Genomic DNA, 15,611 nt, shown 5'->3' with positions numbered 1-15,611 from the left:
AAGAAGTTTTGTTAAATAAAAATATTCATAGAATGAAGATATTATGATATATATAATTCAATATAACCCTGAACCCTAAACCTTTAAATTGCAACTAAAATCATTATATACAAATTTAATTTAAAAAAACAGTTTGAAATAACAAAAAACATATATAATGTAAAAAGATATAATATATTTATTATTATCTTTTCTTGTTTTGACTTAAAAAAATAATCGAAAAAGTTACATTTATGTTTATAAAAAAACAAAACAATAATTAATATAAACATTATTAAGGGACATTTTATATTTAATTTTATTTTTCATCTTCTATTTCATCATCTCTTCTTAAATTAGAAATCCATTCAATAATTTTTTTTAAAATGTTTTCATTTCCTGGCTCTACCGTTATAGCATGATTCATACCATCAACAATATGTAAGTTTTTTTTATTAACATTTGCTTGATTATGAAATGAAACTGCCCCTTTATAATAACAAATACTATCATCTTTTGAATGTACAAAAAATAAAGGGACATCTTTTGGCATATACTTAATATTACAATTCAATGTGATCGAAGCTTTTATAATTTCATATATACATTTGAATTTTATTCCACTATTATTTCGAAATTTATCATATTTACATATATTAGTAACATATTTGGACCTTTTATAACCTAATTCTGACGAAATTCGTGCATGAGGCGCGACACGAGACATGAAATTTACTGCAGGTAAATAAAAACGCTTGATTGAATCGTTCCTAGCATTCCATATTGTTTTAAATCTCATCATACCTGATAATGTTATGCAACCTTTAATATTTAACTTATCTAAATGATTATAGCATCCTCTATCTTGATCACTACCACTATCAATAGCATTTGTCGTAGAAGAGGCACTATAACAGGAATTATCAGAATCATAACCATTAGAATTGGTAACTAAATGTGTATTATTCATGCATTCTATAGCACGATCGTTAGAATTATGCATATCATTAATAATATCTTCTACCATATCATTGTCGATTTCATTAATGTTAGTAGAATTTCCTAACATGATGTTACATTTTTTATTGTCACTTGCATCTCCAGAATTAATGCTATCTTCTTGTTCTTTCCTTAATAATTGTAATATTCTTAAAGCAATACCTCCTCCCAACGAATGCCCAATAATATACATAGGTAGTCTTTTTTTTTCAGTTGTTAATATATGGTTAGATTCATCATCCGTTTGATTATCATTTGAGATTTCATCTTGAATCTGATTCATATATTGTATTACATCATCAACTAGATCATCAAAACAACTAAAGTTGCCTTTTATATTTTCCCATCCTTGTGATTCGCCATGCCCTTGCAAATCTAGTGCATATACTGAATAACCATTTTGATTAAAATTTTCAATCCAACTATCTTTATAGATATAGTAATTATTATTGTCTACTACTAACCCTTCATTGTTATTTGGCATTTTTAAATTTATTTTCATATAAGTTAATCGAGTATGAGATTTTAATCCATGTATTAACAATATAACTCCTATAGCATTTTTAACAAGCCACCCATATGTTTTTAAAAGTAAACCATTTTTATTACAGAACCAATTTGTCTTAGGATCACCATCTAAATTACATTTTGTATTCATTAATTCATCATTATTCAATTCAATTTCTTCCATCTCCAATATTATGGAATATAATAATTTATGGTACAACTAAAAAAAAATATATATATATATATATATATATATATATTACTTTTCCTTCTAATAAGGCATTTTTAATGGTAAATTCTTTGTTTTTTGCATAAAATGGATGTATCTACATGCATATATAATTAAAATTTTACTTTTCAAATATATGTATATATATTATTAACACAAAAAAGTATACTATACTAAATCATATTATGGCTTTATACAAATTCTATATACATATTACATTACTATCAAATAATATTAATAGAATTGATGTATATTACAATAGCATGATAAATCGTAAACAAATTATGGGAAACAAAAAAAATGCATAATTGTAGTTCTTAACATCATTTTCGAAGTTTTTTCGAGTATTTATGCAACCAGATAAAATTGCAATTGATATAATATTAACACAAATTATATATGTTGTTTATTTTTTGGTAATTTATTTTTCGGTAATTTATTTTTTGTTTTATTTAATTTTCTTAATTTCGATAGTTCAAATTTGGTCGAAGAAAAAATATATTTAAAATATATAATTGCTATATATTATTTTTTTATTAATAAATAATGATTTATATAATTCCTATACTTAAAAAATAATAGTGAGCAAATACAATATACATAGTATATTTATTTATAAAAGCAACGAAACAAAACATCCCATAATTTTTTTTTTTTTTTTTAATTTGATATAATAACAACTATATTTAAGTTAGTATAAATAAAAAATCTAGATATATTATTATTAATGTAATTTTTTAATTATAAAAAGTATAAAATATAATAATTCCCTAGAAAGAAATATTATTAATAGGTATAATACTTTATAACTGTTAATGATTTATGACATTATACATTATAAGAAAATCTATAAAAATATTTACATTTTTTTTTATTTAAAGTAATAAACATTTCATTTACCTCAAAATTATTGTGTACAATTAATAACATATTGGTAAAAGATATGATATAATTTTAACTGTAAACTTTATAAACATATTTAAAAGGTTATTTTTTTCATTTTATGTGTTTACAATTTATATTATTATCACAATTGAATCAATATATATACTATTACATTTAGCATAATTTAACAAAATAAAAACGATAAAAATAGCAGAACAAAAAAAATGAATCTCTATTTTTAAATATTCTCAAAATGTGCATAAGGGTTCAGTATTAGGTGGTTCAGATGATAGATAAGATATTATGCAAGGTGATCAAGTAGGTTCAAGGGGTGAATCCGGGGATGTTCAAGAGATACATATGATGTTTCAGGAGCAAAAGGAACTCAAAGTACACCAGGAGCATCTTTTGATATTGGACTATTCGTTTTTAGGATCACATTAAAAGACATGGAATAATTAAATAATGCTGTCACTTCGTTTGAAATTATTAGGAATGTATTTATAGGTGCAACTGGGCATATTCATAATTTATATAATACGGTTTTACCTAATAAAATAAATAGTTTCGAAGAATCTAGTACTTTTTTAAAAGAAATATAGATCATATAAGTAGCGGTTCTAAAAAAGTAGAAACGCCTGGTAATTCAGACGATAATAAATCTGGATCAGGCGACACGGGGATGAATTGCCCATATCTAATGACCCACCAACGCCGCAAAAACATACACCTCAAACTTCATTAGAAACGTCACAAACTTCACTACCATCAAGTTCTATGGAACAAACTAAAACACAGCAATTGCCTCAGGACCCATCTGAAAAAAAATATGATGAAAACGATCAAAGAGGATCTAAAAAAACAGTGCCAAGTACAGTGATTAAACACGAAAATCCAGTAGACGAAGTAAAAGGAAATGAAACAACAGAATAAATGACAATACACTCGACGTATACAAAAAAATTGGAATTTCAATTATAGTTCTTTTAATTCCCATTACTTTAGCTATTATGCACAAGGTAAATAAAAAGACAATTATGAAGTATACAGTTTTTTAAATATCTTCTCACTATAAAATATTATATATTTTTCATAATTTTATGTTAGTATTTTCCATCTGGATGGAGAAAGAAGTTGAAGAAAAGAAAACATGAAAGAGGTTATAAATGTGTTTTCTGGAAAGAAAATTGAAAAGAGAGTTATAAACTCAATTGATGAAAAAAAACAAATGGGAATAATTATAAATTCATATACTCAAAAAAAAACAGACTAAAAAATCTATAAATTTCGTTTATGGAGAAAAATCTCCATTATTAAATATATACAAACTTACGCAGGGCGATCCTGTACCATTTATTAATTTATTTTTTTGTTAATTTTTTTTGTTTATAAAAGAAAAAACGATTCCTTGGAATGATAAATTTAATTAAATTTTATTTTAGTGTTAAAAATATATGGTTTCGTATTTAAAACTCAATATAAGTATTAAAAATTATAATTTCTTATTAATATAAGTAATTTGGCTTATAAAGACAATTAAAAAATGTATTTTTGTGTAATATTATAATATAAATATATGAATTTTAATAATCTATATAAAACAATGTGTATAGTCGACTCATTTTATTCCAAATTATAATTTCCTTTTCTATAGCTCTAAAAATATATTAGTATTCGTTATTTGGATTTCGAAAACAGTTCCAATGAGAAAAAAATAAAGAGAAAATAAATCATTAATAGGTGATTTAGAGGATGATTATTGATATATTTAATGGTTTCTAAGCTTGATAATAACAATGGGGAGTTGTATATGCATAATGAAAATAAGGGAAATAGTACCAGAAAAATACAAATTTATATATTTCTACATATAAAAGGATTATCAATATTAATATGAAAAGGGAAAATAAAAAAATATTTTTCACAAATTATAATGGTTATATTTATGGCATTCATCAAAATAAATATATACATCCTTATATTAAAAAGACATGAATAAATTATAAAGAAAGTAAACTGTATTAAATGTGGTTATGGAAATAATTTAAAATAAACATAATCTGTGAAAGTATATTTATTTTATTAATAATGTATTACAACATTAAAATGATCAAACATATTATGAGGAATGCACACTATTTCTTGGAAATTATGGTGGTTGATCTCAGAATATTTAGTATTTGTGATAAATTAACTATTCTAATTAATAAATCTTCAAAAATAGGGGTATTAATATTAATCTGTGAACAAAAAACAAAAATGGATAAATATATAAAAGCAAATATTATAGTTTTGTGCGGATGAACATCATATATTATAAATATTTACATTTATATAAATGGTATGTATTTTTTATAAATGTTAAAATAGAATAACGAAATAACAAAATAAATTGTGGAATAAAATTATTAAGTTATTAAAATTTGTAGATTGCTTAGAGTTGAGATAGTTAATGTCAACGCAATTCCCTTTTTTTGAATTATAAATCCAGATAAGTTAACAAACATTTTTTTTATTTTCTATTTCTATTTCTAATATCATATTCAGAATCAATGTCAGCTTCGAATAAATTTTCATTTTCTATTATTGTTTTTTCAAAGTATTTTTTATTTTTACGGTTGTGATTATTTATATCTCTGAAGCTATGACTATTATAGTTTTGTTTTCTGATATCTATAAAATTAATAAAAATATATTGCATAAATTATTGTGAATAATATGAAAAATACGATTTATAACGAAATAGAAAGGGAAAGTTTTCCTTACTTGAACTTTTGTAGCTAAAGCATAAAAATATTTATGACGAGACCACGACCATTTTTTGCAACGGTATTGTATCATTACTAAATTTGGATTGTACACACGGACAATTTTTCAAAAAAGTAATAACTTCGCATAATGTAAATTAAAATATTATAAATTTGAAGACATGGGAAACAATAAATAGTATCATATAACAATGACAATACTAAATCATGAAATGTCGAATAAATAGTAACAATAATATGATGATTTGACTAATTATTTATGCTTTGTATACTTTTAACAAAGCCAGTATTGAAAAAAATGGAACAATCGGGATCCCATAACATGTTTATTATTTCATTATACTAATGGAAACAAAGAGTAATATATGTAAATAAATTATAATCATTTTAATATTTTAATTTGGTTTATAACTTTAATATTGGTCGTTAATTTATACCTGGTCGGAACCATAAATTGCATATTTCATTTTTAGAACATTTGTAAGTTTTTTATGTCTTTTTTTATAAAAAAATGTATTACCACTAGGATTTGTATCAAATAATTCATAATTATCTATACTTGTAGCATGACGTTCTAAATGTTTCATAGCTTATTTCATAACTTCACCTGTATTTTCAGTTTCTTCTGGATCAGTACATAATAAGTGCTTATTTTTTTCATATACTTCTGAACTATCATTGATCAAAATGGACATATTTTTAATGCGTATAAAAATAAAGGTATTGGATTTATATTATAATATTGTTTCGATGATGTATATTTAATATTTTCATAATGAAATATGTAATATATATATTATTGTATTTTCTTACGTAAGATAATGATGTGTTGATTCGGATGTTGCATTTTCTCCTGGAGTAGGTTCAGTTGCAAGGGTTTTATTATTCACATATAGGGAGATGATTAAAAGAAATAAAACAATTTGAATATAAAAATTATTCATTTTTGAAGTTTACAAACAAAATATTAAAATATATATTAGTATATTTTAGTTAAAAATTAACAGCTCGAAAAATAAGCACAAGTATAATTAAAATTGAAGCAAATAATTTTCTCCAATAAAGTATAAAAAACTATTATTTAAACGGTAAAATTTATGCTTTTATCAAATTTATAAGTTTAATGTATTTTTTATTTAAATAATTCAACCACAAAACAACATCAATAACAGAAGCTTTCATAAATAATGAACATCAAAAATATTATGATCCATAATTTCCTTAATATTATAATATCTAAAAATATATAACTTTAATTATATTATATAAGTAACATTTTTAATATATAGAATTATGAATACACAAATTTTATATTTTTATAATTGATCAAACTCAATTTAAAATTTATAAAACATCCCATTACATATGGAAATACACATATAATTACATTAATAAATAAAAGATCATAGTAATATAAATATTATGTTAAATAATTATTTTAATATGAGAAATGCAGTTAATTCTATATACTGCTAATACTACTATAATAGCAATATTTTTTACTTCATAATAATAATAGTATGATAATCACACATTTGTGATTTTTTTATCACTTTAATACAAATTTTACTAAATAACAATTTTCTAGCAAAATTGTTAATTTTAAAAAAATTATTTATTGGTAGTAATATTAACGCCTATGTTTTTTATAAATTAATACAAATTATAATTTTCCTTTTAATAATAAAACATAGTATTATAAAGTTAAAAAAAATACAAATAAATAAAATAATGAAACATAAAGTTGTAAAGTCAAGAAACATATACACATATGCATACATAAAATTAATTTAGTTTTTAATTATAATATCCTTGATGACGAGATGTTCATGTATTATGGGTCAAGGTTATGCTTATGAGTTGTAGTTTTGTTCACTGAGTCTGCGTTTTGAGTTAGGGTTTGGGGATATTGTAATTTAATTTTTTATAATTTGATAATATTTTGTGTTTGTAAATGTTGATAAATATATATACAATCTCCGTGTGTTTAATCTCGAAATGAAGTCCAAATATGCAACCAAAAAAGGAACATAGCCATTAGTATGAAAGGGGTCGCATAACATATTTTCCATACGTTATAATAATTTCATATATTTGTTCATATATATTAAATGTGATAATATTATCAATTCGAATTTTATATTTATTGCTAATTTTTGGCTAACTATATATAAGAACCCTTATTATTTATTATATAAGACTTGTTAACCCAGAGCTATATTGAATCATGAATAACCCAATATATTTTTTTATTTGATGAAACATTTTATTTAGTAAAACTTATTATTTGTGTCGCTATTATTTTGATTTAGTTATAAATTTCCAACCAAACTATATAGCAATCTTATATATGAGGTTATAACACATAATTAGATTCATTTGAAACAATTGTCTACAATATAACATATCTTCAGGTTAATATGCATATGTTTAATATTAATAAACACACAACTAATATATAATAAATAATCATCAAATATATATTCATAGAATATATATCGATAATTAACAATACAACATTATCTATAAATATTATTATGCTTCTAAAATTTTATGTAATATATAAAAAATAGACTATAAATATATATATAATAAGTTTATAAATAATAAATATATATAATACTCACTTTTTTCATCCCAATGCTTTGCATTTATGCTATTGTTCTAATTTATATTGATAGAAATAGTTTTATATACATTAAGTTATTTACTATAAAGGTATAATATTATATTAATCACTATTAATTTTTAAATTTTATAGTTTTGAGGTATAAATAAATTATATTTTAAAATAGTTAAAATATAAGTATATTAATAAATTTTCATATCATATTTTGTTCCAATAATTATAAATAATATGATAGATAAAATGCGTTATTATTATATGACTATATATATAATCTAGTAAAATACCAATAATTAATATTGAAATATTGCTATATTATGAAACATTCATATAATTAAATATTAATATTATCGGAAAGACACATAATAATACATTATAAAGGTATCAATGCTATATATTTTGTTAAAGATTCAATTTAGGATATGTGGTTTAATATTCTAAAAAACTGGATAAATAGAGAAAAGGTTAAAGATTCAATCCATGTTAAATGCCATTTTACTATTCCATATTAACGCGTATTATATTATCATTGTTTAATTAATCATCATTTTATAATCTAAATTAGCATTATTGTATCGTAAAATTAACAAAATATAGAATTTTTAACAAATTACTTGAACATATATGCATTGATAACTATAAAAATAAAATATATAAGATAAAATGATCATTGTAGAACATTTAACGAATATTTATATAAATTTATATATTAAAAGAGAAAATATACCTTACCTCTCTTTTCTTAAAGGGAAATATAACAACCTAATTACGCATAATTTTATATTATACTTTTAAAATTCCATCAATACTTATTTATGCGTTAATATTTAATATATACTAAATATTATTTTAAAAACAATATGCATTTAAAGGGTTATTTAAACTTATAAATAGCTTAATAAATACGGGCTCAGTGCTAATTGCCGTTTTAAACCGAGGGAAAGATGTGCAAAATATATTATAAAATTACATAATAAGATATATTTCTAAATTGAATTATATAGGAATAAAAATAAAGTTATTGGATTTATTAAAATGAATTATGAATTTATTCATATTAAATAAAAATAATATTAAAATTATGTATATGCAATTAAAAAAGGGAACAACGCAACTTAATTCGAAAATAATATAATTTTAGAAAAAACGGTATTATATATTATAAGAAACAAGCATATAAAAATTTAATATATTTTAAAAAACGATTATTTATATACTTTTAAGGATTATAGTAATAATAGAACTTTTTATTTTTTAGATATATACAGTATTTAAGTTTTAGAAGAACAACCATTAAAACATAAGATATAAATATATTCCTTTTCTATGTTCAAAAATACTTTAAATTCATTTTTATAATAAAGTTATACCAGATGTTAGCAAGAATATCATTTTTTGTATAGAGTGCATCATATCTATATTTAATCAAAAATGTATTAAGTAATCCTCTATTCAAGGTAATTTATCTAATTGTCACAAAATAAGTATAATATGATTTTAGTAATACTACTGTATTATTATTTTATATTAATTTAATTATTGAAAAACTTATAATATATTTAACTACAGGCAGCTGTTATATATAGGGTTAAAATATTTGCGTCATATATTTGGTGCATCGTATATAAAATAACATGATTCTACTCAATTTACAAATATAAAATGAAATTTTATCACAATGGATAAAAATATGGTATATTCATTTTTTAATAATAATAATAATAATAATTTCCTTTACATTTTTTGATATTTTATTATATATAAATATCATTAAACTTGATTTTATAAGAGTTTCATTAACGTATATTTTTATTATACTTTTTTAAATGTGTTCTTAGTGTAAAAAGTTCCAGGATGTAAAGGAATGGTTTCCTGATCAATTGGACAGTAAAGGAAATTATCAATTTAAAGATGATCAACTTTCAAACAGTATTGTAGTAATCAAAATTGTATTAATGAGCTCGATAAAATTAGTGCTGGATGCTTATATTTTTTTAATGAATTCTTTAAGAATTTTCCGTGTTTAAGTTTGTTGCAAAAAGTAACATCGATATTATTGATTACATTGTGATATGGCTAAGTTATATGCTAAGCCTAAAGGAAAATGAAACAAAAAACAGCCTACAATATTTTTATACTACATTTATAAATAATGATAGGTATAAAAATCCTATAGACAAAGTCGAAGGTTGTAGTAGTTATAAGGATCTTATAGTTAAAAAACACGATTTGACGAATGCGGATATGGACAACAATATTATATCTAAATTATATGATGCATTTAATATATTATGTAATCTGCATACTGAATTTAATGAACACAGTCCAAATTGCGAGGAATATTTGACAAAAGCTAATGAATTTTCTAAAAAATATAAAGAACTTAAGAAATATTCTAGTAATAATAAAAACGGTTCATTTAGTCAAATATTGCTTACTTTATCAAATGATTATGCTAATTTTAAAAATAAATGTAATGATATCCGTTGTTCCAATTTTTCATCCTTCCCAACGATAGAAAAAGCACAAAGTTCTGAAGTCACATCATCAAATTCTTCGATAGTAAGCAAATAAATTTCAATTTTATCGATATTAGTTGCAATAGCATTTTTTTAGGGATTTCATATAAGGTAAATAATAAGGAATTAAAAAATTATTTTCATTATATATATGCAAACATTAACAAAAATATCATCGCTTCTTAACTTTTTATATTAGTATTCGTTATTTGGATTTCGGAAACGAGCTCAAAAACAATATTTAAGAGAAAAAATAAAAAATATAAAGAAGAGAATGAATTATTAATATATGAATCAGAGAGAGTGGCTATTTCAGGAATAGTAATAATGATTTATATATTTTAAGAAAATGCCTATTTAGAAATAATTTTTGCATAATTTTTATATAGTTTTTATGTTGTGGGTCAGGATTGTTTGTGAAACCAATATTCGAGTTAGGGGTAAGTATTATATCTTTATTTATTTTTTTATAATTTGAGCATTAATTAAATGTATGTACTAGTATGTTTAATCTCGAAGTGAAGTTCAAAAGTTCAAATATGCAACCCAAAAGAGACACAAGCTAATATGAAAGGGGTCACATAACATATTTTCCATAAAGTATAATATATACAATTGTGTGTTCATCCCGATTTAATATGATTAAAATAAAATGTCTATATTGTATATATTAATATAGATATTGACTATATATAAAATCGTATTATGGAATACCATAATTCCCTATTATATAAGCCTTATAACCCAGAGCTATATTGAATTATGCATATCATAATATGTTTCTTTATTTGATGAAATCTTTTATTTAGTAAAACTTATAATTTGTATTACAATTACTTTAATTTAAATTATATTATGCTAGTTGAATTGTAATAATAGCATTATATATGAATCTGGGTATGAATTATAAGATGATTAATTTTGAATATTCATCTACATTACAATATATATTCGGATTAATATATGTGTTTTCAACGTTAATTAAACATATTACCAATATATAATGATAGCCATAAAATATAAATGCATGAAATATAGATCGAAATTCGACAATACAGCACTATCTACAAAAGGCATTTTATGCATCTACCATTCTTAATAATACAATAAAAACATGCATATTAATAAAAAATTTAATTATAGATATATGTACATTATTCTTTTAATTTTCGATTATGTATAGTATCATTTTATGCTAATGTTTTAAATTCAAATAATATAAATCATTCTATATATGTTAGTTTATTTCTCATAAAGGTATAATATTAGATTAATCACTATTAATATTTAAAATTTATAGTTTTGAGGTATAAATAAATTATATTTTAAAACAATTAAAAAATAAAATATAATTATATTAATAAAATTTAATGGTATAGTTTGTTCTAATAATTTGTCTAATAATTATAAGTAATATGGTAGATAGAGTAGCGTTATTGCTCTAATATATATATATATATATATATATATATATATATATATATAATATTGTATCAATGACCAAGCACGGAAGTATGTTAAATTTGGGAAGCATATCCAATTATATATTAATGAAAATTTGAATTAATTTATTTATTTATTCATGCATTTTGTTAATATTGTTAATTATATTTAATTACACTTTGTAATGTTTTTAAAACAATTCCAGTTTAAATATATTTAATAAGGTTACAAACAATATGTAGAGTCTGTATATATATAGGCTAAGCCGTGTGATTCTGTTTTAGGGTTGATATATTTCGTGGTCTACATAAAATTGATAAATATATCAAATACCAAAATATAAAAAAAATGTTATCCCACCAATTTATTAACTTCTAAACGAAGTTTAAATATGAAGCACATAATGGAGATAAATATTAATATGAACAGAATGTAATAAAAAATAGTTTTTCAAAGATTGTAATATACGCATTTGATGTGCTAAGATAACATAAACATTAAATATTATTAATATATAACGCTACTATTTGATATTTTCATGTTAATATTCCGCTAACTACATATAACTCATAATATTTTATATTATAAATGGCCATTTATTTAAAAACGATGATTATTATATTTGGATTAGATTGTATTATATATATCACAATATACATTTATTTAGTTTATTTGATTGACACGGTTATTTTTTTTTAATATAACTTGATGTGTGATATATCACAACTTATCGATTCCTTTTTATGAATAATATGGTTACCTTTCATTTCTTATTTCGTAATTTATAAAAAAAATTTAAATACACCAGGGTTTATCACACACAAAAGTGAACATTTTATTTTGTTGTAGCTATGCTAATTTTTACTTTTACATCGTTCTTATGCATATTGAATTACTGAAAAATATAGATCATTATATTTATCGAGTTTTACATTTGTGCATATATACCTATATATTATTTGTGCATATATGTTGTGTGCAATTTTTGGGAATACCCTTAAATCAAAAGGTGATGAACTTTGAACAAAATGAATAATATATGTTTATTGCTTTTTTAGCATACTATATATGTTAGTGCTATGTTATAGTTTAAATGATATATATAATATAAAGTTTTAAGAGAAAAAATTAAAGTTTTTTTTATAATGGTAGTTAAAAATATATAAATAAAATTTAAGGTAAAAAGTGCTGTAAAGGTTGTTATATAAATAAAATAAAATTTAAGGTAAAAAGTGTTGTAAAAGTTGTTATATAAATAAAATAAAATTTAAGGTAAAAAGTGCTGTAAAGGCTGTTATATAAATAAAATAAAATTTTAGGTAAAAAGTGTTGTAAAAGTTGTTATATAAATAAAATAAAATTTAAGGTAAAAAGTGTTGTAAAAGTTGTTATATAAATAAAATATAATTAAGTTGCATAAAATGCTAAAAAATGTATGCATATATACATATTTGTGTCAATTTGTTTGAAATTGCCAAAAAACATTATGTGATAATTAAATATTGTATGACTTATTTTGGATTATGCCATTTTTTCTTTTAGGAAGCGTTGTCTAAATTTAATGATACTAGATTGAAGACAATATTATTACATTGATATATGTATCAGTGCCAATGGATATTCTTCAATTGGGAAGTTATTATAACTGTTAAGTGCCTTAATATTTTTTGTCAGTTATTATTCCACATTACTATGGTATTGTTTCTAAAGTAGAGTTATTTATATGGCCAACGATATTGATTCGAGACATGTGCAATTAGGATTTTTTTTATTATTTTAACATGTATATTTTTATTATTATTTTTTTTTTTTTTTCATTATATGTAATATATTTTTCCCCTAATTGGCACGGCTCTCATCATCATATAGAAAGCGCGTTTGAATATTTATACGTATCTTGTTTATGCGCCTTTGTTTCATATATTTTGCCAAATACTTTGTATATATCTTTTTATGTGTTTATATTTCATTTGCCCAACCTCGTACCCGCATTATTTTTTGCCTAACATAGTACCCATATTCCTTTTTTTATCTTATCTGTTATATTCAACCATTTTCTTCTGTCTTATCTCCTCAACCATTTTTTCTGACTTATCTGTTATATACTCAATAATTTTCTTCTGTTTTAACTGTTATATACTCAACTATTTTTTCTGGATTATCTTCTATTTCCTCAACTATTTTTTCTGACTTATCTGTTATATACTCAATAATTTTCTTCTGTTTTAACTGTTATATACTCAACTATTTTTTCTGGATTATCTTCTATTTCCTCAACTATTTTTTCTGACTTATCTGTTATATACTCAATAATTTTCTTCTGTTTTAACTGTTATATACTCAACTATTTTTTCTGGATTATCTTCTATTTCCTCAACTATTTTTTCTGACTTATCTGTTATATACTCAATAATTTTCTTCTGTTTTAACTGTTATATACTCAACTATTTTTTCTGGATTATCTTCTATTTCCTCAACTATTTTTTCTGACTTACCTGTTATTTCCTCAATGAATTTCTTCTTCCTTAACTGTTATTTCCTCAACTACATTTTCTGACTTACCTGTTATTTCCTCAACTATTTTTTCTGACTTATCTGTTATATACTCAATAATTTTCTTTTGTTTTAACTGTTATATACTCAACTATTTTTTCTGACTTATCTGTTATATACTCAATGAATTTCTTCTGCCTTAACTGTTATTTCCTCAACTACATTTTCTGACTTACCTGTTATTTCCTCAACTATTTTTTCTGGCTTACCCGTTATTTCCTCAACTACATTTTCTGACTTACCTGTTATTTCTTCAACTATTTTTTCTGGCTTACCCGTTATTTCCTCAACTACATTTTCTGGCTTACCTGTTATTTCATCAATAATTTTCTTCTGACTTATATGCTCTATCTTCAACTATTTTTTCTGCTTTACATGTTCTTTCTTTTTTATCACATCTTTTTTTTTGTGAAGATATTGGTATTTTTTTGTGGAGTTATTTTTTATGCTATTTTTTTTCATTAGTTCTTTTTTTTTGGCTGTCTATCAGAATTTTTAACTCTGCTACAAGAAACTTATCTTTAATATATTTTGAGTTATTTGCTTTATCGATAAAAATGAAATGTATTAGATCATTTAGTATGGTATTTTGTTTGATTTACACTAATTTTTCCACACTCTTATATTAATAAGTAGGTATACATTGCTTTTTTGTGCAACTTGGGTTGGTATTGATTAAACGAGTACCCATTGTACTCACCTCAGTATTGCACTTGCTATCCAAAAAAGAAAGTTTCTCCATATAAGAATAGTGATCCAAGTGATAGGTTGTTTGTAATCTATTGCTCCAGCAATATTTCTACATTTCTTAGAAATTATTATATCATCAGATGGGATACGCTGTTCATAATATCTTTTAGGATATTTGTAATTATATAGATTTATAGAAGCATTCGAAATACTAGCTAGCTTAGACATATTCAAGTGTAATGCACAAATTAAATGTAATACACAAATCCAATGCAATACACAAATCCAATGCAATACACAAATTAAATGTAATACACAAATTAAATGTAATACACAAATTAAATGTAATACACAAATTAAATGTAATACGCAGATTAAATGTAATACACAAATTCAATGTAATACACAAATTC

The 15,611-nt window shown here is 22.3% G+C and overlaps 1 protein-coding gene and 3 pseudogenes across 1 annotated transcript, besides 3 other annotated features; 2 read left to right on the top strand and 2 right to left on the bottom strand.

Moving 5' to 3' along the window:
- Positions 1 to 298: 298 nt before the first annotated feature.
- PBANKA_0201300 (lysophospholipase, putative) lies at positions 299 to 1,669 on the bottom strand (the record flags this gene model as incomplete). Its single annotated transcript, XM_034564186.1, has 1 exon — positions 299 to 1,669. One exon carries the CDS (start codon positions 1,667 to 1,669, stop codon positions 299 to 301), a length of 1,371 nt encoding a protein of 456 aa, XP_034419739.1.
- A 1,388-nt stretch (positions 1,670 to 3,057) lies between these two features.
- PBANKA_0201250 lies at positions 3,058 to 3,790 on the top strand (annotated as a pseudogene).
- Positions 3,058 to 3,790: a sequence feature (BIR protein, pseudogene;~PIR protein, pseudogene).
- A 1,321-nt stretch (positions 3,791 to 5,111) lies between these two features.
- Positions 5,112 to 6,311, bottom strand: PBANKA_0201200 (annotated as a pseudogene).
- Positions 5,112 to 6,311: a sequence feature (fam-a protein, pseudogene).
- Positions 6,312 to 9,671: 3,360 nt separating this feature from the next.
- PBANKA_0201100 lies at positions 9,672 to 10,798 on the top strand (annotated as a pseudogene).
- Positions 9,672 to 10,798: a sequence feature (BIR protein, pseudogene;~PIR protein, pseudogene).
- Positions 10,799 to 15,611: the final 4,813 nt, after the last annotated feature.

This window comes from Plasmodium berghei, assembly GCF_900002375.2.
Source record: "Plasmodium berghei ANKA genome assembly, chromosome: 2".
Taxonomy (NCBI): Eukaryota; Apicomplexa; class Aconoidasida; order Haemosporida; family Plasmodiidae; genus Plasmodium; species Plasmodium berghei.
Note: the sequence above shows the minus strand (reverse complement) of the source record. Positions and strands in the feature narration are given on the sequence as shown.